This window comes from Mesitornis unicolor, unplaced genomic scaffold, assembly GCF_000695765.1.
Source record: "Mesitornis unicolor isolate BGI_N332 unplaced genomic scaffold, ASM69576v1 scaffold16588, whole genome shotgun sequence".
Classification (NCBI taxonomy): domain Eukaryota; kingdom Metazoa; phylum Chordata; class Aves; order Mesitornithiformes; family Mesitornithidae; genus Mesitornis; species Mesitornis unicolor.
Window position 1 is genome coordinate 31,829 of NW_010201362.1, and position 23,596 is coordinate 55,424.

General features: G+C 38.8%; 1 protein-coding gene across 1 annotated transcript in view; it reads left to right on the top strand.

Annotated features, from left to right (window-relative positions):
* Positions 1-23,596, top strand: part of LOC104545025 (thyrotropin-releasing hormone-degrading ectoenzyme-like) — a gene marked incomplete at its 5' end in the record, with an annotated part of 89,160 nt that overhangs the window by 23,936 nt on the left and 41,628 nt on the right. Inside the window, one exon of the mRNA XM_010190053.1 lies at positions 15,097-15,185. Within this exon, the coding sequence (XP_010188355.1) occupies positions 15,097-15,185 (89 nt within the window). The remainder of the gene's footprint in view (positions 1-15,096; positions 15,186-23,596) is intronic.

The following is a 23,596-nucleotide window of genomic DNA, read 5'->3' on the forward strand; positions in this document are numbered from 1 at the left end:
AGGGTCTGGTAGCACAGGTATATGTTGTGGGAGGCACATAGATATATATATATTTGTACATATATAACAACAACCTGCAGGCTTTGAGGGTGTTGCATATCAGTGACCTAATTCACAGTCTAATAAACTCAGTGTGCATCTCCCCTGCGCAACCTATGAATTAGGTGTTCGGACACATGGCTCCCTGTGGAGCCATAATAGGCGCTGTAAATATTGGGGAGAAAATGGTATTTATGCCCCATTTGAGGCCCTGCTCTTGCAGAGCAGCCGACATTGGCTTCCTTAGAGTGGTTTATCTATGGATTAATCGTGACGATCATTTTTAACATCGTAAATAGCAGAGCTGCACAAAACACAGAAAAATGTACCATTCCAGACCTTTCCAGGAGTTTATCATCAAAACAGACAACACGATATGCACTGGAAGGCTCTTAAAGCATCCATCTGCCACATAGTCTTCAGTTATCCAGAGGTGGGGCTGTAGTTTGGCATAGCATGACAATAAACGTCAGTTATATTGCCTTCAAAGTGATGAGGAGTTTAAACTTCTGGTTCAGACCCTCTCTAGGCAAATTTAACTTTGCCTTCCTTTAGAAAAAGTCACTTCAGAGCAGGTCTTTCACATGTATCTGCTGCATAAGAAATGTAAATGAAGAGACAACTGAATATTTCAGAACCATTCTAGTTTTATAAAATGTCTGTGCTTTCCTTTATGCTATGTATTTATGCAGCAATTAACTGTTGAAAATGAAATGTGAAGCAGCATATTTAATTTTTTTCTCTGAAATCATATAGAGGAATATACAAGCAGCAAGCAGATTTTTCTAAGTGATGAACGGTGAAAGTGAAAATTGTTGATAGATTTGGCAGTGGTTTACTCCTAGTTTTGCCTAGTCCATTACTATGTCTTTAATTTTACTGCAGAAAAGAATGATTACATGTAGTTTATTTTTCCACCTCAGAAACTGTTGGACTACTTGTCTCTCTGTAAATGAAGAAGAATGTGTTTCAAGACTCATATGTATATAACTGTATATATTTGTGTGTGTAGGATTGACTGTATAGCATGCTCAGCTCTAACATTTGACTTGAAATTACAGAAGGTACATAATCTCATTTCTTCACAAAGTGAACGTAGATTTTACTCAACACTTACACCTTTAAATGATCCTTACTTCTCATTTAATGAGAGAATAAAACTAACGACAGACATAATTTCTAGGAATGCCATTCCTCAGAAGGGCTAAAATCACTGGGCTTTGATTTGAATGTCAAAGCCTGCGGTTGGTACAATGTTTCTGTATCAATTTCAGCTTATCCAAGCAAAAGTTTAAAACCTGTAATAACAGTATAATTTATATTCTTCCCCCGAATAGCAGTCCTTTATTTATGTGTAGGTTCATTCCTGGACTCCTGTATACCCCTGTGAGAATGGATTATGCCCTTACATTATAAGGCTACAGGGGAGAAGGTGATATTCCATCTGACAGGGTTCAGTGGGTTTCCCTGCTGACAGAGAAAATGATGATTTTAAGGCACCAGTCTCATCCATCATTACAAGAATGGCTCACAGATATGACAAGAAATCTTATGAAAAATAATCTGTGGTCTAGACAATAAACTAATCAGTTTTGATGAAACCCATAAACCTTTTATATACTGTATTGAAGAGCAGACCAAAGCTTTCTAGTTATGGGTATAAGTTTTGCCTTTTAAAACTATACAGAGTTTGTTCCTTCAAAAGTGGAGAAATCACCTTTCAAATGTTATCAAAATAATTAAGTTCACGTTGCTGAGGTAATATTCAGTTGTATTCTTATTCAGTTGTGTTCTTATCACGCACACAGTTTCCATAGCTAATCTTTGCTTGTTCAGGATAATATCCTAAAGGGAAATGTCTTGCTAGGTGTTGAACACAGCTAGCTCTGAGGAAAGAGAAAAAAGGAAGAGGTACAAATTGGAATACAGTGTCTTCATACAAGCTGCAATGTGGTAATAATCTTCTGTGCCTTTCTCCGTGGAGTTGGACTAGGGAAAATTCAGTTGAATAAGGCAAGCCAGGGACATGACCAGCAAAACTAGAGCTCTACAGACTCATGGGTCTAACGCCATGTAGTAATTACAACAACTGAAAGGCTTTACAACAGGCAGCAGAGCTGCTCAGCACTTGCTTCACTCCAAGATAAATGATTAACTGCAGAATTTATTTCACTTCAAGTCTCTTCTGAATTTCCTGCACAAAGCACATTTATTCAGGCTTTATGGAAAAAGGGTTGTGCTTGTCACTTTACTGATAATTATTTGAATAATGAAAGCATAGCTTGGTTTGGAATGGCATGGTTTGCCATATGTATTCTTACTTTTTTGTATGGCATTATCACTTGAGCAGCGATGGAGAGCTCACTCTGTCCACTTATCAGCTGAGAGGCTGGTTGAACACAAACTGAAATGTTAGGAGCACAAGGGGAATGCTGATAAGTATCTTTGAGATCTTCTTAGAGCAATTGCAGAATAATGTAGCATATGTGGTATTAATTATGTAATAAAAAGGACCATAACGTGGACCAATATTGTTCCATAACCTGAGGAAAAAAGGGCTAGCAAAATATAAATAGAAAAAAAGAAGTACTCATTACCTCCTTGTCTCTGGGAAATATCCTCTAATCTTCCATTTTCTCATGTCCTTAGAGTATTTTCTTGTTATGCCTTTCATCTTTACTCTACCTGAAAGATTACACTTATATCAGCATTTCTACTAGAAACAACTTTTGAGTTGCTGCCTAGGGAGTAGACGTGGTGCCCTGCTTCATCTTGACTGACCTGAGTGCCTCTATGTCAGCTGCAATAATGATGAAGGCAATAGGCTCCAGGAAAGGGAGGTACTGGTATTAGGCTCTGCGGAAATGGAATTATCAGGAATGAGATTAAAAAATCAAGAATTCTTAGTGGAGCCCAGAACTGCATGTGAACACAGCCAGATATTGATTTAACCAGGTTTTTTGCTGGGCAAGCAGGGACTTGAAAATACTTTTTCTTGCAGAAGAGTGAGAAAGTGTGGGGAGCTCCTTGTCTTTACATGTGCCCTGATGTTTGGTAGAGGACAGCTCTATGACACCGATAACTTTTGTCCTTCAGTGTGCAAAGGGACAGTCCTTAACCCCAGTAGCCTGAGAGAGGACAGTGCTGTGGAGAGTGCAGCTCCTCTGGAGGAGCAGGCAGAAGAGCTGCTCCTATGAGTGACCTGGAGACAGCCTGCCTGCCAGGGGCATGTGCAAGATGAGTGCCTTTGCTGTGGGGTGCTGTGGTTTGCCAGCCCAATGCTTGTGCTGTGCACAGCCTGCTGCAATAGGACTTTTCTCCCTATAGAAGCCACTAGAAAGTCCTCAGTCTTTTGCCTTGCCTTTCTTTTTTATTTTTTTTTAGAGGATCTTCTGATTGTTGCATTATTATTAAATCAGAATAGGAAGTGCTCTTAAAATTTATTCCTGCACAAATCTGTGCTGATGTCTCTTCAAGATCTCAGAAATGCCAATTGTAATTTAACACTTTATATCCAAAACTATTCCACAGCTTCTGTTTGTGAGAAATGCTTCTTACTAGGCAAACTTCCAGGATGCTCTGGTGTGCAGGATATGGCGAACTTTCAGTGTTAGAATTTGCAGAATGCTAAAGAAGACAAAATTGGGGTATTGTGTCATTACTTCCTGTGCGGTGGCAGCACTCGTTTCCTGACAGAAGTTAGGCTGACAGGGAAAAGCTGCTGCAGCATTTTATTATCACTGCAGATTGTGTCACTTTCCTCATGTTATTTGCTAATACTAACTCTCAGGAATTGCTAGATACCCAAACTAGTTAATTAGCTCACATTAATTAAGTCAATTTCACAGTGAGGAAAGGATCATGTACTTGAGGACAGCACTGTGTTTTAATTCAGAGTGAGGTGGGGAGGCAAAGAGGAAAATCAGGGCAGTGGTGCTGGTGGGGAGCTGCCTAACATGCAAGAGGAGGGAAAGGGAATGCAGACAGGAGCCAGATTTGGGAGCATTAACATTGGGTAGCTGGAATAGGTAAATGTGGAGAAGCAGGGAAATAGAGAAGGTGGTTAAGATGGGGGCTTTAGTGAAGTAAAGAACAGACTGGGGAAAGCCCAAACAGCATTTGGCAGAGACAAGGGTAATGGGAGGGATGAAGGTGGATAAATGTCATATTTTGTGAGCTTTGTAAAAATCAGACATGTGGATTCTACACTGTAGATCAGAGGATGAAACTTGCTTCCTTTTTTACCTCTTTTTCGTTTTGCTTTCTTAAGTTGCTAATAATGGATTTTTCTCCTTATCTCTGTATGTGAGCCTTCACGGTCAATAGAATCTCAGATTTTATAGAGAAGATATTTTGATGGGGGACTCCTAGGAATGTTTAATGAGGAAGGAGAAACTGTCATAGAAATTATTTTTTAATCTTGCTTAAATTCACAATATTCTGAGGAAAAATCAGAAGTGAGCATTGGAATACACTGAAAAATGCTTGGCATTAGGTCTGTGAGAACATACTGGAGAATTGTAGGCATAGCTAAAATGCTACTCTTATTCCTACTGGAGGGTCCCAGCCCATAATACATCCTTCCTCTCCTCATTACATTCAGAGAAATTTCAGATCTGCAATCTGTAGTCAAAGGACTATGCTCATGGGTAAAGGACACTACAGAGACGGGGTTTGCGTGATCAGCACCACGTGTGCAGTTCTGCAAGGACGTTTTGCGCTGGTGCAAGGCGGAACAGAGGATGCTGGAGAGTTTAAGGCCTTTTATTGGAAGGTAAAGAGGCAGCTGTTAGAACAAACACTTAATGTTGCTTAAACCCAGCTTCCTTCTATCCATCTCTGACTCAGCACCCAAAACGGCTTGTCACTTTTGAATATGAAGCCTTTTGTGTTTTAGTGTAAAAAGGTAATGTTAATCAGGGAGGAGAAAGCATGTACTGACAAAGACTTTGTAGTATATGTTCTTTGCCCACAATTTTTTTCTTAAATTTAGTAAAGTACTCTGCTAGCACTGAACACTGAAATGAGTCAATATTAAAGAGCCCCATAATATATATAACCACCTCATATAGAATTTATTTTGGTATGATATGTAAAGCTAAAATTGGACAGAGCTTTCTAGAAGATTTAGTAATCAGATAATGAGATAATATTTTATTATTATCAGACAATGCAATTTTTTTTTCTTTTCTTTTCTAATTGGGTAATTTAGTTCAAATTAACTAATTTGAAATACCTTGTGTCCACTCTTAAAAAAGTGATAAGACCAAAGGAGAGTGGGGTTTATATGGGGTGACCGGAGACATGCAGCTGTTTTTTAACAGAATATGCGTGCTGTCTTCTTAGGGCAGTCCTGCACTGCACAGCCATGCGTGGGCTCTTTCATGCATGTGCTGCTGTTACAGCACTGAAGCCTTTTCTTATGTCTGGGACTTTGTGGTTTCATTGCATAGGTAAGGGCATTCTATTTGGCAGAACACTCCTGAAGAAGATAAGTTGTTTTCCCTACTTCAGCTCTAGGTTTACTTATTGCTGAAAATTATTCCAAAGATTCTTGTAAAATCCAGGAAAAATTAGGACTATGGCAGAGTAAAGGAAAACTACAAAATCCACATCTGTAATACATTGCTGTTAACATGTTTATCACTGTGCTGATTACAGATGGATTATGGTGTCAATGATTGTATAAAAATACATGCCTCTAAAATACATTCCAGCAATACTGTATTGGCACTGGAAATATTTTTTCCTCCATACCTTTGTATTTAGATCCTTACACAAAAAAACCCCAAACAAACCATGATCTCTCCTAGAAATAGGTGCCTTTAGAAGCAACTATCAACCCTTATTCTAGAATATACCAATATGATTGCCTTTTTTAACATGAGTTTCTAAATGAAAGCATACGTAATATACAAATACATAAAATTAGCTGCTGTATTGAGGCAGAACTGCAAATAAAGAGGCTTACCATCAGAAGCAAATCATCTCAGAAGTGCTAGCATCTTTCAAGACTGGAATATAAGCTTCCTAGTCACCCTCTCATGCAATTCTAAATATTTCTCCAAACTATAAAGATTATCCATCATTTTCTCCATGTATGCAGCTAAGTATAATTTGTATTCAAAACTATAATAAGCCCATAATACCAAATACCTTCCAAATCCCCAAGTTTTGCTTCTCTCTGAAATACATATTAGGTGCATCCAGCTACACATCTGATCAAAGCCTTTGAAAACCTCAGACAAAGTAGATAAATCTTAGTAGTTAAAAAGCAAGATTGCTCTACAAATTGATTTCTGCTCATCTATGAGGCATCTATTGGGTTGCTCTGACTACAAAGTTGAGTTCCTCCATAGGTGAGCCATTAGTGAGAAAGAAGAAACTGACACAAAAAGCTCAGTTAGGTTTTGACACTGTTGGGTGTAGATGGTAACATAAAGGTGATTGTTTTCTGAGTAACACATGCCTCAGTTGCAGTTATGTTATCTGCTTAGACAATACTGCATGTGTTACGTGGCACCCTAACTCCATTATGTCTGGAATCATGTGTGAAAAAAATACAGTCTGTCTTGCAGTCAGTTACAGCCCCCTAAAGACTATGCTGGAACACTGTCTTTACTTCACAGAGTCCACCAAAGTGCAAATTCTTACCTTGTTTTTGTAAAGGGGCTGGAAATGCCTCTACCCCACATAGTCCAGGATAATCTTGGAGTAAACACTTCCACAATCTATTTCTTGCAATCTTTTTCTAATTATTAATGTAATCATGTGTTAATAACAGTGTCCCTTTTTTTGCCTTAGCTTACCTTTTTCTTGTTGGCCAATTTGTTAGTCTTATGTGAGGGTAGAACATGTGTAACCCCAGAATCCCAACCTTAGTCCAGTGAATATGCTCCAAGCTCTGCTTAGTTGCTCTCAGTTACTTCAAATTGTTCTCCTTTACCCATTTTTCATCTTGTATTTGTCTTTGCTACAAAGTTAGTGAAATCTTCCCATCCTATCTGCCATCTTCTGTGCTGACAGGGTACAAGGCATCCCTTGATACCATGGCTCAGTGTAGGAGGTGTAATACTTGTGAGAGCAGGAATAACATCTTCTGTTGTGTTGTGCCTCTGGGCACAGCCTACAGTCACTTTACTGGCACGTATTAAATCTAATGAAATCTCTGTGTTCTTCAATCTGGTGAGAATGACATTCACAACATGAATATATCATCAGCTCCTTATCCATTAGACAGAACTAACACTGTAGGATCACAATAAAAGTATGTGATTTCCTGTGATACTCACATCAGCTTCCCCTGGAACCTGAAATACTTTTTACTGAATAAGATACTATGCTATATAATAACCTGGGAAAATCTCTATGATGCTTTTAAATTGTCTTTTCCAACACCATTACTCTAGAAATCTTTCTTTTTGGCTTACAAAATTTTATCCTGGTACTGCTGAGTTCTACTTCATGTATAATCTCCTTCTGTAGTAGGAAGCTCTAAAGCTGTTGTACTGTTCAACAGCTTTCACTTGTTTCCCACTCACCACCTCACATCTACTTGTGTCTCAGCCTAGGAATAAATGCCTCAAGGTATCACGGCAACAAGGCCTGTAATTTCATAGATTAGTTGAACATGCTTTCAGGTTTTCCTTTAACAATTTTTCTTTGAACCTTCCACTGTCTTAATATTCAAAATTCACTGAAAACAAAAGGCCTTCTTTTGCCTTGCTTACAGAAACTGCAGTCATCATGGAAAGGAGAAGAAAGGAGAGATCTCTGGTCTCTTCCTGCTATGCTGATTTAATGTCCAAACTTCACACTTTCCTTTAGTTGGTTCACATATTATCAACTTTGTTTCCTTTATTTTATAATAGACTTTAATGTTTTAGCCAGAAACTTTTACAGCCATGCAGCTAAATGTTTCTTTTACTGGCCACTATTTGCATATGTCTTTGCAGATCAGCCAAGTATGCAACTGAAGTAAAAATACAGATCTTTAATTCTTAGTTTTCATTTTGCTCTGTAAGATTTACTTGCTTTCCCAAAGGTCACATTTTCTCATTACTTTGCTTTTGTCTCTGAAATCTCAAAAGCATGAGTTCATGTGGATGGCTCATAGCAAGGTATTCCCTTGGTAAGAAATGTCCCTGTCAGCATCCTAACCTAATCAAAGAGCCTTCACTGTTGGTAAGGGCCATACTGGGAAGGTGCCTTCTCCTGAGGCTCAGCACTGCTCACCCAAGGGGTCCTTGGTACCTGTGTCTCAGCTTCAGCCACCCTGGATGTACCAGACTTCAACTAAGGAGAAAGAGTTGGCATTTTTCATATTAAGTTCTGGTGGTTAAAACAAGGAGCCAGGTTTCTTAACCCGTCAGTTTTACTATTGGAGTTTCTTCTTATTACTCTTAAATTATTTTTATGCCTCCCTTTATCTTTGTGTTAAATAGCTTTAATCATATCCTTTAGTGATATGAAGTCTCAGATTGTTATGTTCTCAAAACACTGTACAAAGATTAGTAAGTGTTACAGATGAGCAAGAAATGGATTCTCATCCCACATAAATTTTCAGTGTATCAAAACATTTCCCTGTACTCAATCAGGACAAAATTCAAAGCAAAAAATTGGTTTAGAACATTGATTTCAATTTCGTAATTTCAGTACCTTACATTACCTCATTTTAATGTCTCCCTTCAATTAACTTGTATTTCAAGCCAAAATTAATTTTGAATCAGCACACTCAAAGTTTTTATTTAAATATATATATAACTATAAAATGTTTCAGTAGTGCCTATTCGAAATACTATAGATAAAAATCTGTGCTGAAGTCTTCTCTCTCTTATGAGCCTCTTGGTTTTGAAAATTTGCCTTTTTCAGTTAGAATTGAAAGTTTTCTTGGGAATTGTGGAAGTTATCATTGTCAGCACTGAGTGGATGGAGAGGCTTGTTCAGTTGCTTGCACAGGTGATTGGTGCCCTTGGAAGTGCCCTCAGGTATCTTGCTTGACCTTCCGCTGCCACTACATGGACAGGACCATCCATAGGTGCTGTGCTATATCTTTCAGCCTAGTGAGCCGTTTAAAGGAACATACAGCTTTTGGTGTTCAGGTTTTTAGAATGTAATTCTGTAGATGCTTTGCACTGGGTTTAGAGAAAAAAAGCAGATGGCAAATACTTTTCCACATTTGACTTTATTGACTTCATGTGATGCCCCTGAACGTACAGCCTGCATATCCTCCTCTGATTGCCTGTTCTACCTACAAAGAAATGTTGTTTTCCTCTTCTGTTAGCACATTTGAGTAGAGAATTGTATCTCCTAAGGTCCCTTCCCACCTAAATCATTCAATAATTAAAGTTCATGATTGCCACTACACTTTAAAATAACTATGCTTCTTATATCCTGCTAAGAGGCAGATGGCTTAATTTGCTTTTGTGCATAGAATTTTAATTTGGCCCTTTATTCTTCTGTTGTTAGATGTACTACAAAATAATAGTTTTTTTTTAAAGTCTGCACATTGTACTGTTCTTCTACCTTGTCATAGTTCTCCTCCTTTGATTTTCTATCTAACTATATAATCTATATAGTAGACGTCTTCTATCTTCATTTTATCTAGATGTATCTAGCCTTTTGTCATTTTGCCGGTTCTTTCTGTATTTCTGGAGGTCCGACTTCGTCATTAATGATTCCTAAAGGAACTAATCTATACTGGGATAAGAGGGAAGATCTCAGTTAAGAAATATAAACAAAAAGTGAGAAATTAAATTGTTGAATTTCTCAGTGGAGGGTGATAACCCATTAAATTCTTAGGAAACCTGTGCTGAAGTTATTCCTATTCAGTGATGTGATAAAGGGCATGGAAGAGTAAGATCATAGAGTTTTCTGGTGATGGGAGCTTTGTGAGGGTAGTAAAACCAACAGTTAATTACCAAGATTCAGAAGAATCCCTTAATGCTGGTTGACATGGTGATAAAATGACCAATGAAGCTTAATGCTGATAAATGCAAAGGTGATACATCTGGGGAAGACTCCTAATTTAGGTGCTCAGTCTAACTTAAATGCTCGATGATAGGTTCTGAAGAAAATATTTTCTCTCAGGAAAGAGATCTTGAAGTTACGGTAGGTAATTTTCTGTAAACATCATCTCAGTGTGCAGACACAGCCAAGTGAGTAAATAGAACAGTAGGGATTAGTAGGAAATGAGTATCTAAAATGTATAAAGAGCATAGAAGAGAAAAGAATTAGCCATTCTTAATCCATGGTAGACATACCTTCAAAGCATGGAGGGCAGGTCTGGCTTTCTAACCTGGAAAAGAGGTGGACAATAAGGATTAAGTATAGCTTCTGTATAAAGAACAGCAGGATACATTAGGAGTCTTTAACCCAGAGGTCTGTAAAAGCAGAAGGATGTAGAGGGATGTGGTTGCTTATGTTCTCTCACATTCAAAAAGCAGGTTAGCTAAGTTCTGCTGTGGTATTTTAGGTACAGATGTTCTTTCACTTTACACGAAGCAGTCACATTACTTGTATATTCTTTGTAATGCAGCCACAGATAATAAGCTTCTGAATATTGAGCAGATATCTTCATTGTTCTGTGAGTAATGACTAGAAATAGCTGAACTTCTTTGTTTAGATCCTAATCTGGAGAGAAAGGTGAAATGACACTGAAAGAATGTGGTATTCACTGGAGGCAGTGGGTAGAAGCTTAGGACATTATGGTTACTGGGAGGATGAATCTTGAAAATGTGTGGGTTTACATCTCAGTGAAAAAGTTCATTAATGTGAAAAATTAGTTGAAAAGGTGTGCAAGATCTGAAACTCCAGGAACCTTGGCTTTTTTAATAACCTGAGATCTTTGTTTTGTCAGAAAAGGAAATAATCTACTGCCTTCTTTTGACTTTGCATAGTTTTTTACAAAGAAGCCAACTAATTGTTTCACTGAAAGTCCAATGTTGCTACAACATTACTGTTCATCACAGGCAGAAGTGTGAGGCATCACATTTGCTTAATACTTTATGGTCTCAGAATTTGGCCATGAAGGGATCTCAGTTCTTATTTGTTGAAAATCAAGGTGTGAAAGCAAGGTGGAAGCAAGTACTCATCACAAATACAATTATTTTCTGAGTGAGATAAAGTACACTAATAATGGCTATGCAGTCATTATGTAATGCTCAAGACCAAAAAAAATCTGTATAATCCAAGCACAACATAACTAGCTAGTTTCTAATATTGCATGTGCCTTGGCAGATGTACGATTGTATTACTTTATCAAACAAGTCTGATTATTCTTTAAGCTAAATGGAGATGCTAACACACTTCTGTATTATGCAGAAGAAAAAAAAAAACAACAAAAATACACCTATGCATTCACTTTAATTGCACATGTTGTCCTGTCAAGCTAAAATTAACTATTTCACATTAACACTTTCTCACTTGTAAGTCATCAGCAAAAGGCTTATTTATACTACCTTTTAATAAGATCCCCCTTTCCTACATCTCCTTGAGACGTTTAGGACTGAACGATGTTATGTTCAGCACAGTTCATATTTACCATGTCTGTTCCAATTTTAGATGTCTCTCTGCCTCATCCTCAAAGTTGTTTTGTTAAATTCCTAAAATAGCCTTTAGTCTCCCCACAATTAAGTAGTCTGCTTTTAGGTCCCTGTTAGGGTGATCAGGTTTGTATCCAGAGGATCATTATGTGTGGATGGCTCTGAAGCTCAGCAGCATCTCAGGCAGATGGGACATGCAGTTCATGAGCTCCATTTTAACCAAGGATGAGTGCGCTACCTGAACTGGCATCTGATTCCTGCAGACATATTCAAGAGGATAGATGGACCAAATGGGTTGTTTCAAGTCCTGCTGCTCTTGCCACTGGTCCCTCAGGGATAGATTCTTATTTTCACTGGAACTGGGACTGAAATATACGGATAAAACAGTTAGCTACAGCTTCTTCAGCAAGAGCAGCAGCAGTTTTACTGAGAATGAAGAGGACTGGAAAGGGAGAGCTGATAAACATGCAAAGAATAGCAGCTGTACAAGCAGGAAAAGTGGAGTTGTGGAGAGGTCTATTAAAGGGAAATCTGTGGTCCACCTGGTAAACCAGTAACCAAAAAGGAAGAGATTTGGAGGTTCTGGAAAGTGCTGAGGTTCTGGAAAGTGCTGAGAATATCAGTAAGGCTCTCATCTTGGGGAGATAGAAGTTAAATATACCAGTACTAAACTTCCCAACTAAATTCACATATGTTTTCTGGGTAGTTTACATGACTCCTGATCCACAACTAAATCACCTTTCAGAGAAGGATCTGTCCTTATTTCAGTAGGATTTATCTTAGTTGGAGGTAACATAAAATAATAATATAAAGTAATATAAAAACCATCTCTGTATAGATTCCGCAACTTACATGTCCATGTATATGTTCATACACTTATATTTAAGTCTGTGTATATATGTGTTTAAATAAGATACATAGGCGGCTCTCAGTATCTTTTATTTTGCAGTATAACATTTTCAGTAGGCGTTGATCCCAAAAGTCATAAAAATACCACGCAAATGCAGTTCTTTAATTTTTTTTTCAGACACAACAGTTCTTGTTCTTTCAAATAATGTATGAGTTTTGTGCTTAATTTTGCCTCACTTTTCTTGATCACAGTTTTTCATTCTGGAGAACTGAGTATTTAGAACTGGGTGCATGTTTAAAGATTGTGTCTTTCCTAGAAGTTTTTTTGGATAGACTGTAAAACACTGGTGGGTATCTAGTAAGGCATAAGATATTAAGAGAGTTGCAAATATTCTCTGTTGCGTCATTTTGCAGCATCTTCTGACTGCCCTCACCTGTCAAACCCAGAAGTTATTGCTGCTATAGCAGAAGCAGCAGGACACAGTGTACATTTTCACTCCATTACTCTAGTTCACAGTCCAGATAATTAGTTAAGCCTTCAATGAAGGTAACTCTGTGTGAAGACCCGACTGAGAACTGGAGAAGCTAATGCACCAGTGAGCACCCTTTTCTGCTGGCTGCACTATGGAGGATGGTAACATCCAGCACAAAGAGTTGAGCAGACTGATAAAGACAGTAGGATCTTCAGATACCACAGCTTAATTATCCAAAAAGTGTCTGCCAGTGCATGTGCTCCTGTGGAGTGTGTCTTCGGTACATTAGTAGATATAGTAATTTTCCCAGTGTGTCATGATACCAACATACAGAGAACCCAAAATCACATGGGGACTTTTCTTCTCCCTCACATGGCAATAAATGCCGTGTTTTCTTTCTAGTGTCACTCACAGCTCTTTCAGCCATGCAGTTTTACAAATATATCTCCCTCTCTGCTGAATCAGTACTGTACGGACAAGTGTTTCCCAGCACATGCAGTTCTGTTCTGAGTGCTGCAAACCCCTGTGCATGTCGGAGGCTCTTCATGAAGGTATGAGGAGCTGAGCCCAGCAGCAGGGCCAGAAGAACAAGGATATCTCCATCCCCAGCCCCCAAGCAAGGCCTGGAGGCAGCAGCCAAATGCTGGATCCCCAGGCAAGTCCATGGTGATGAAGCCAGGCTAGGACTTCACATCGACCCTGAGTCCTGGCAGCCAAATCAACCATAGCAGGGGTGCTCTCAGCACCTTCACATCAAATATGTAGAGTTATTAATTTCTGGAAGTATTTGGTGGATCTGGCATTTGAAATAATAGAATGAAATAATCCCTGTATTATTGATGACATCTGAGAATAGCAGGGAACAGAAATTGCTGCAGTAGCCTACCATTTCTCACAGAATGGGCACAGGGGGAATTCAGTGGTGCACGGTGCATGATCTCTGTGGTTTCTAGTGCTGAATGGCAAACACGTTCCCAGGCTCAATGCTTGCAAGTCAGCACATGTCAACTGTGGTTGTGGCACACTTGGATGGTGCTTGTAGTTCAGTGGAGCAGGCTTCTGAGGTAGTGGAAAGGAGCAAACCTATTTTTTTCGGTACCATAGGCTAGTTTTGCAATGCTGTGTGCCAGCAGGAGAGAAGCTGATGTGGACATCAAGAACTTGCCCACACTCATCCTTGCACCATTTTACTTAAATCAGTCTAAAATTCTGTACATATTTGGTATTTAAATATAACATGTGGAGATAACTGAGTTGGGGCCATTCTCTTGCCATGCTGCCTTGCTCAAATGAACTCATACTCCATAGGCAAAGGTACCACCAGTACTGTTACTGACTGCTTCCCTGACTGGTGTACAAAATGACATGGCAGGCCTGTGAGGAAATGCCTGGTCTTTCACTGACTGCTGAAATGAGAGAGTTCAGGAATAGAGGTAATGATGAAGACATGCAGGAATTCATCTTTTCTATCTCTTCCCCAAAAGACTGACTTTATCATATAGTCAATTTCTGCTTATTGAGGTAAAGATGTTATATAGAAGTCATAGGTAAATTATAACATTTATTCCAAATGAGAAACAATTTGTGATGCCATATGAGAAAGCTGGGGTCTGATTACACCAGCATATCTCCAAATCCACACGTAGCATGTTTTTTCCAGTTTTCATATACATAAGTGATAGTAAATGGTGCAAAGAAGTGGAGATCCATCCCATTTATTTTGTTCTTATAAACCAGCAGCTATGAAAGCCCATCAGAGCTTTTTAAGGAGCTGCTGGAAGGGTATGTTACTTTTAAACATTGGAGTCCCTGTGAATCAAAGCATGTTTTACCTGGAGGTTCTCTTTTTCTAAATAAATGTTAAAAAGTGTTCTTCTTTCTATGGGAAATCATTATTTCCTCTTTTGTGAATAATTTTGTTAAATTAGGAAAGCCTTGCAAAAAAATCGTCGTATGATGATAGTGTGTGAAAAATGTAAAATATAATGTAGGGTTTTTTTAAGACGAATGTCTTTTTCATTGTTTTATTGCTAACAGCAAATGCATTTCAAAATCAAAGTAACTTGTTAGAATCCACATCTTTACACTGCTACTGAAATTGTGTTTTGATTTCTTTGACATGATCCCTGATTGCTGTGAGAAGAATCAGTTCAGTATTTTTGTTCTTAGATTCCCCCTCCTTTGTCTTGCAGCTACTTGTGGCAGATTCCATTAACAATTGCAGTAGGAAATACGAGCCACATCTCATCAGAGGCAATTATATGGGTGTCTAACAAATCAGGTAAAAAATAAACTTTCCTCCCAGTGGAATCTCATAAAGCATACTTGTGTTTTCCTCAACTGTTTCTTTGAAATTGATCCTAGATAATTGTTTAGTTGCTCTGCACCCACTTTTAACTTCTTGAAATGAATTGCAAAAAAAAAGGAGAGTTGGGAAGGGAGGGAGGAGGAATGAAGGATGAGCAACAAGCAAGATTTATAATTATCACAGAAGTTAGACAGTATAATGAAAAGCTTTTACATAGAAATGTGTACCTAAGTGCTAAGTATTTTATATTTAGCAACACATATCAAATAATTGATGAATGCAATTCACTTCATTGACTGGTGAAAGTTAAATATAATGTTTTTATAGCAAAGCATCTGATGAGTATGACTTAGTAAATGCTAAGTATTTAGAATTCTGGCATTTTTTACTCCAATCCATAGTCTGTACCAGGGCTAAGAAATGTTTACTGTCATTAAAGAGTTTCTTTATTGATCTATCAAAATATTTCTTCTCTCTATTAGATAACCATATGCTGGACCTCAGAAGTGCATTATTCTGCTTACTACTTATTTTCTCCTTCCTCAGTTCCTACACGATCATAATAGTTATCATCCTGAGGACAGCTAGGGCTAGATACCAGTGGGTTTTTAACACCTAGAAAAGGAATCCTGATGTAGAAGTTTCATTAAATATTTCTCTATTTCCTTAGCAGTTCATGCTACATCAGCTAACAGTTTTGGACTGGAACTGAAGAGAGTGAGGGAAGAAGTGTGGAGACTTGAATAGAATGGTTATATGGAAGGGAAAAGAAGGATCCACGCATCCCCTCGATACATGGGCTGTAGAACAAAAACTGACTCCCAGTAAAATTAGAAGGGTATAGAGATTTCCCTCTGATATAAATTTAACTAGAGAAAGTGTGAAACCTGTGTGAGCTTTTGCTTTTTCCTTTTTTTTCTTTTGTAAGTCACTGAAAGATAATAGTCACATAGAGCTTATCAGGCAGAAGGACTAAAAATGAATGGTGCACAATCAGTGGAAATCGGAGTATCCCAACTTTCTAGTGATATAAGGTGTGTGTTTCTTTGCCCTGATAGTTTGCAGCCTATCAGAACGTAATATGATTTACGCTGCTCCCATGATATAATGATCTAGAAATGTGCCTAGGACCAGGGCCTTCTTTATACCTGGGAAACATATGCTAGTCAGAGCATACAGATGCCTTGCTTTGCAGAAATAGATCACATTGGCCATGCTTTTTAATATTAACACCTATGGAATACTTAAAAACCCGTTTGCAGTTTCACAATCTGCCTTAATAACCTGGTCTAACTTCTCCCTTAGGGCTTGGTTGAACTCTCATTGAAGTTAACAGAAAGATTCTCCATGACTTCAGAGAGAGTTGATAATCTCATCTCATCTTATCTCATCTCATTAGGTTGTACATGCATGCCTCCTTCCCTTCCCTTCTGCCTTGAAAGTTCAGTATATCACTATTATCTGCACAGTTGCTTCCTCATTGCCTTTTACTTGCAGAGTGCTGTGGAGGAACAAGTCTATAAAACTACTACCCACTCTTTTAAGATCTACTACTCCTATTGGAATGCCTTCAAGAAATCAACAAATTAATGATGGCCAGTGTGAGCAATGATTTTGGGGTGGCTGCTGTAAAGAAATTAAAGAGGAATCTTTCTGAGTCATCAGTTCCCTGTGTAGCAAATCAATGCCACTGTGATCTACTCTCATTATCCTTGTCCTTCCTCATTACTTTCTCACTCACTCAGTCATTGCTGTGCCTCATTGAAAATGAGACTGTACTGACAGCAAGGATGTCCTCTTGTTTTCTAGCTCAGCTGGAGAATTCCTCAAAAAAGTCAGTAAGAACATCCCTGGATGTACTCAATGTGTGATGCATTGCATGTGCTGTTATGTGTTGGGGCTGGCATAGATGATTTTGTGATACTTCTGGGGATTTTCTGCAGCTGCTATGTTTGTTTCATGGGGATGTGAGAGTGATTCTGAGACTGGAAAAGACAGTTTCCAGGATTGGTTCTTGTGAACAGGAAGAATCCTGAAAACTTTCTGTTGTGCAGAGGACAGAGTTTCAGTGTTGTCCCAGCGAGTAGTCTGTGAAAAGCTCTTCAAGCTGGAGGTGAAACAAACTACTGCAGATGATATTTGGAAGTTTGGGAGTGGTCACATTCTTGTTCATGTGAGTGTAATTGAATGTGGTTATTCAAATCAAATTTGGAGGAAATGCTGTTCATGAGGTTGGTTTCCATGCCCTCTGCTCTTTAGGAAGAAGTGGGTGTTTCCTTCTTGTTGACTAAACTGCTCTGCTACAGAAGTTTCCAGTGTAACCTGAAGAGCGGATAAGAGATGATGAATGGCTGACTGTTGTCTGTCATGTAATACTGACGACATATCCCATTTCAGCTGCCAGTAATGAAGAGGGTCTAAATTAATGACTGCATTTATGATATCTTGGCATATCACTTAAATTTTTCAATAAAATTAGTCTTGTCTGTGTGTTATCCGAGAGAAATGAAACCACGGCAGTTTTGAAATAGCTACGTGTATTACTATCAAGAAATACTCCTTTTTTATGGTAGTTTAAATTACAGTATTTCAGGGGAGTACACACCCTCTGCCTTGTGCTAGAGTTCACCAGAGATGGTTATCTGCTGATGGAAGAGTCTCTTCCTTCACATACATCCAGAAGGACAAGAGAGAGAATTGCTGATTTTTGCATCTTCTTTGCTGCTGTTTCTGTGCCCTCATCAAGGTATTGCAGGAGGCCAACTGGCATTTTCATGAACAAGGGCTGAGAGGCTGCTGTCCAGTCTTGTGAGAGCCACTAAATGTAGAATGCTTGAGTGGTTGCTTTCTACACATCCTGATTGTGTCTGGTTACATACTAGAGATAGTGAAGCATGCAGATCTCTAATTGTTCAATATGCTGAGCAGGATTAATTAAGATAATTGCAGATCACCCTAGCTCCTGGCAACAGAGCTCTATCCTTCCACTCTTCATAACACCAAGGTGAAGAGACACACTGGAAATTACAACTATGCAACATCTTTATGAGAAGTAATTTGTGTCCTTTGCAACAAATCCTGTAGAGAGGACAGTGGCAGGACTTGGCAACTTGCCTGACAAAGTGCATAAACTCCAAGATGTTTCATATTCAATGTAGCTCTTCACACCTGTTTGTGGAAAGTATATGTAGTCATAGCTTTGGAAGGTTTTCATTTTGCAAGTGCTTCTGGCAGTCTCTCTTCTTCTTACCCAATAAGCCAGAGCATTTATGTAACCATTGTTCTCCTAATCAGTTCATATACCAGCAGTCAGATGCCCCTTTTACTGGCTCAGTTTGTCTGGACATGTGAAATGAAGCTGCCTCTTTTGCTTTCAAAGTATTGCACAGCTGTGTGACCACCACCTTTTTCCCTGTTCACTCCCCATAGCCATAGATGAGTTAATTCTGCTTCAGATGAGTGGCAGCTATTAAACCTCTGAAATTAAACCAGTCACAAAGAAAGGAGGTATCTCATGATTAGCCTTTCTATCCATGCTGAGGTCAGAGGCATCACACCAAGATGGCTGCATTGCCTTTTGTGCTTGCAGGTCTGCTGAATGGTAGATTTCACCAGTGCTGTGGAAGTCATTGGTGTTACAAACTTCTGCTCTGTCACAGATCCAGGGCTTGTTTCTGTTTCTCCTAGATAAGTTGCCTCTTTTGTGGTCTCTATAATGATATATGATCATGATGTCCACAGTGTTTTGGGATCAGTCCAAAATCATTGGTGGCTAAAAAGTCAAGGATTAGCTTTTAACTCAGTCCATCCCCACAATGCAACTACTTAGCAGGGCTTTTAGGAGGTATTAGCAGTTGGTGCTGAAGGAGTACTAAGTGTGGACGCACAGGCTCACCCATTGTGTTTCTGCAAATCCAGAAGTGACCTTAACCTCAAGTGAGGAGGTTTTGCTAACATCTGTTTTGATCAGGTGGACAAGGCTTTGGACAAAGGCACACTTCTTGTTCCCTCGGCCTGTCTGTTCTGGTGCTCAGGCTCCAAGTAGGAAACATCTCTATGAGACTTGGCAAGTGCTGCTGAACTGACTGACACAGCTTTACAGTCTGCCTCCCTGCCCTTTCCATCCCCACTTCCTGTACCTTGGCTGATTTGTTATGTCCCAGGGAAATATTCCTCTGATGGACCTCCCTGCCTCTGGTAAATTGACTCTTGTTCGGACTCCTCTTAGTATCTCCACAGGATTGCCATGAGATGGGGGAAAGTTCGTTCAACAGGGCAGTTGCCTTCCAAAGAGCAAGTCCCAGCTTACTATGTTATGCTACCTCCTACTATATAATATTTACTTTAACTATAGGCCCCTTGACAGTCTGATTCTCCTCCATGTAGTGTTTTGTAGAAGACAGCTGCTTCTGAGCTGGGATTTGCTGGCTGTCCACTGGGGAAAAGAGCATCAGTGCAGCATTAGAAAAATACCCTTTCTTTTCCTTTCTAAGACTCAGCTGCTGACCTTGGCCTATGTTACTTGCAGACTCCACTCTTTTATCTTTCCAAAGCGAGAGGAAGGGAAGCACTGTGAAGTAAAATAAATATATAAGTCCTGCTTTACAACTTTAACCAGCCATGGTGAAGACCAGAGATACAAAACCTGCAATCCTGACACAATTTTGAGGGTGAGGCAGAATCACCTCCTTTATGCCAAGAGCTGAGCAAAGACCCTAACAGAAAACTGCTGCTTACATTGTGTATCACCATAGATATTAGGAGTTCTTTCATATAGGAATGTTAATGGATGGAAGCATAGTCTAAGGAAAGAATAAGTGAGGCAGAACTTGATCATAATTCATAGAATCATAGAATGATTTAGGTTGGAAGGGACCTTAAAGATCATCTGGTCCAACTCCCCTCCTGTGGGCAGGGACACTTCCCACCAGACCAGGTTGCTCAAAGCCCTGTCCAACCTGGCCTTGAACACTTCCAGGGAGAGGGCATCCACAACTTCCCTGGGCAACCTGTGCCCGTGTCTCACCACTCTCACAGTAAAGAATTTCCTTCTAATTTCTAGTCTAAATCTCCCCTCTTCCAGTTTAAAACCATCCCCCCTCGTTCTGTTGCTACTTGCCCTGGTAAAAAGTCCCTCCTCAGCTTTCCTGCATGACCCCTGATGTGCTCCATTTATTGTGTTGTTCACTATACCAAAACACTTTTTTTCAACATGGAGCTATGGCAACATGGCAAGTGAGATGGAAAGAACTTTTTTATGTGGTTTGCCTTCTCCCCATACGAACAGTTCCTGCAAAAAGATTCGCAGAATTAGTTAAAGCCAGTATCTTTTCACAGAATATTGTGTTTGTGATTAAATTCCTCATGGAACATTTTCTTGGTCAGAAAAATTTCACTTGCTGTTGTTGGCATGAAACTGTGCTACTTTGGTGCAGTTATTTTTGCAGAAAAATGGACTCAGTTCTCCCAGGAGGGATTCTACCAGCATAAATCAATTTTCTAGTATGCTAAGAGTTGTTTAAAATGAAGCATTAAAATAACAAGTGTGAGCCTGAACACTTGAAATGCTGGTAGAACTGTGTTGAGCCCACGCTCTTGTCAGCACTGGAGCAGCGTCTTGCAAAGGGGTGCTCCTTGCCCAGACCTGCCCCACAAAGTGCTCATGTTGCCATGCGGAGGAGCAGGCTTCCATCGTTGCTGCTGGTTTTAATGGAGTTGGAGCTGCTCAGAAGCTGGGAGATCTCAGAACTTCAAGCCACGTGCTGTTGGGACCAGCTGGAGGACTGTCTCACACTTCCAGAGCAGAGAAAGTGAGAATCAGACACTAACTGATTTTCTTACTTCAAAACAAATGTCATAAAATTTAACCATTTCCTCCTGAATGTCTCCTCTCTGTATGTGGTAAAACTGGAAATTCCAGAGTAGTGTCATTTTCTGAGACATCCAGACAAAACATGACCATAGAAAAACACTTTCTGATGGAAGATTTAAAAAAAAAATTCCTTTAATCTCAAATACAACTGTATATATATATTAGATTGAATTTTAAGAGGTGAACTAAAACCATCAAAGGTAGATTTCTTCCCAGATGAAGTTTTTGTTGTTGTTTAGAAAGTCATGAATGGTTTGATACAGGGTTTAATGCTAAATGACTACCTTTTCCCTAAATATAATACTTTTAACAGGAAACTAATAAATGTGTTTGTGGTAAGTGGAAAAATTGCCCAGGTGTGTAGAAATTTTCAGTGCTGTAATCACCAAAAGAAAGAATTTCTTTTATAGGAAGGCATGAGAATTGATAGACTCAAACATCAAATTCCAGTGAATTACATAGAACTATGTGAAGTACATGCATCAGGCAGTAGCTTAAAATAACCACCTGCTTCTCCGAGCTAGAAAGGCATGAAAGATTCCTGTTCTGTATTTCAGGAGAAGGTCAACACATGAGTGGTCTTATCGAAAAATAATAGCAAGGGGTTATGGTTGGATTTAAACTGGCCAAAACAGCAATAATGTTATCGACCAATGAAAAAATATAGTTCTCCATTAAAACTATATGTGTTGGAAGTGTTGCACAGCTGTTACTTGTGAAGTAGGTTATTTTGAACTTGTCATATTTGACTGGCAAGCATCATTCAGTACCCTAGTAAAGCATAAGCACTTTCTTCATTTTGGAGATCAAAATTTAATTAAAATACACAAACAGGAAAAAATGTAAGAACTTTCTTTGTTACATTTTTTTGAAAACACCTATTTATTTATTAAACGTCTATATATCTTAAATGTCTATGTATTTATTTTCCCAGATATTGGCTAATGTGTGCTCGTAGCCTATTTGATGCGTTTTTAGGTGTCACAGAGGTGCAGGCCTTAACCAGTAACAAGTAACTGCTTTCAGCAGTGATGGCATTTAATGATTAGTTTGCAAGAGAAGAGCGTAGGCAGAAAGCAGTACTGAGTTCGGGTGGTAGTTTAAATAACAGCAGCTACTCCTGACCCCACATGGCAGCATGCCCCTGAAGGCCCAGGGAAATTCTAAAAGTCGCCATGGCCATTGTCAGTCTCTCGTAGATGGAGAAGTGGGCATTTTTGCTGTTCCTCTTAAGAAACCCACTAGGTTGATAAGAAACATAGCTGAGATTTAGGGGTCACAGGCTGTATACACAGCACCACACTGGGTAAACTAAGTAGGATGGGGTAGATCCAGATTAAAATTTCTTCTGTCCCTGTTTTACAGCAGGTATTTGGTTCAAATCTGTTCTAAGAATATGACTTTATCATTATGCTGTAAATTGTTACGATCTTTTACAGTATTTCTACAATGATGTTTGTCTAAGATCCAGTGATTTACACAGGAACCAGGATTCAAGTCTTCCATAAGCATGGAGAAGCAGCTGGGTGATTCTGACTTCAGGACCAGTGGAAAAAGGATTCAAACAGAGGAGCAGCATCAGTATAGCAGTCTAAGAGAGTTTGCTTAGGACTGAGCTGTGAAAGAAAGGACACCCTGTGTTAAAACCTTGTTCCAAATCAGATTGGGTGGCAAAAGCAGCTTAGGTGCTTCAGCAGTATGAACACCTGGGAACCCCACAGAGCTGTAGGACTTGTGGTTTTCTCACTTAGTCTCATTTCTGCTAAATACATTGGCTCCTAGAGAATGTGTCTGCTTTGGTGCTTTATCATAGATAACTAAATGGATGTAATCAATATTTTAACTAAAACCAGGGCTCTGTAATTTTTTTCTCAATTGTTTATATAGAATAATTAAATTAAAGTGGTACAAGTCAGTTAGGCAAACCCTAGAAGAGCAATAACAATTGAATTGATCTGGCAACAACTGAGTTTTTCTGAGTTTAATATTTCTAAGAAGTGTATTTTTAGGAGATTTTAATGATGTCAGGACTATGTATGTGAGAAGAGGACTTTCTTTTTTAATCCTGCAGCTTTTTACCTGATTTTGTGTGCATAATGCAACTCCATACATTTAAAGTTAAACACATAATTAGATGTTTTTAGGTTTGTGGTCTTGCTGTTTTTTGTATGCCTTGCACCTTAAAACGATAGTTATTTGTGTGTTTGCTAGAGATATTTATTCAAGAGAGAAGCATAACTTTTATTGGTACTCTTAGTCATCTATTAGTTCCCCAGAAATTGTTTTTATTATAAGAAAGGCTGAAACAAATCAATTTATTTAGTGAGTCTAGGTATTAGATAGTGTGTGTGAATTGTTAAGACCATATTGTTAACTTTTTTTTTCCCCATTTGTTACTTTTTAGGGATTTCAAGCACACCAAACTGTTCCCTGTTTGAATTATATTTAAATAAAACAAATTTTTTTATTTGTCTTTTATTTTTAAAAATGCACAAACTAACTTTATTATAGT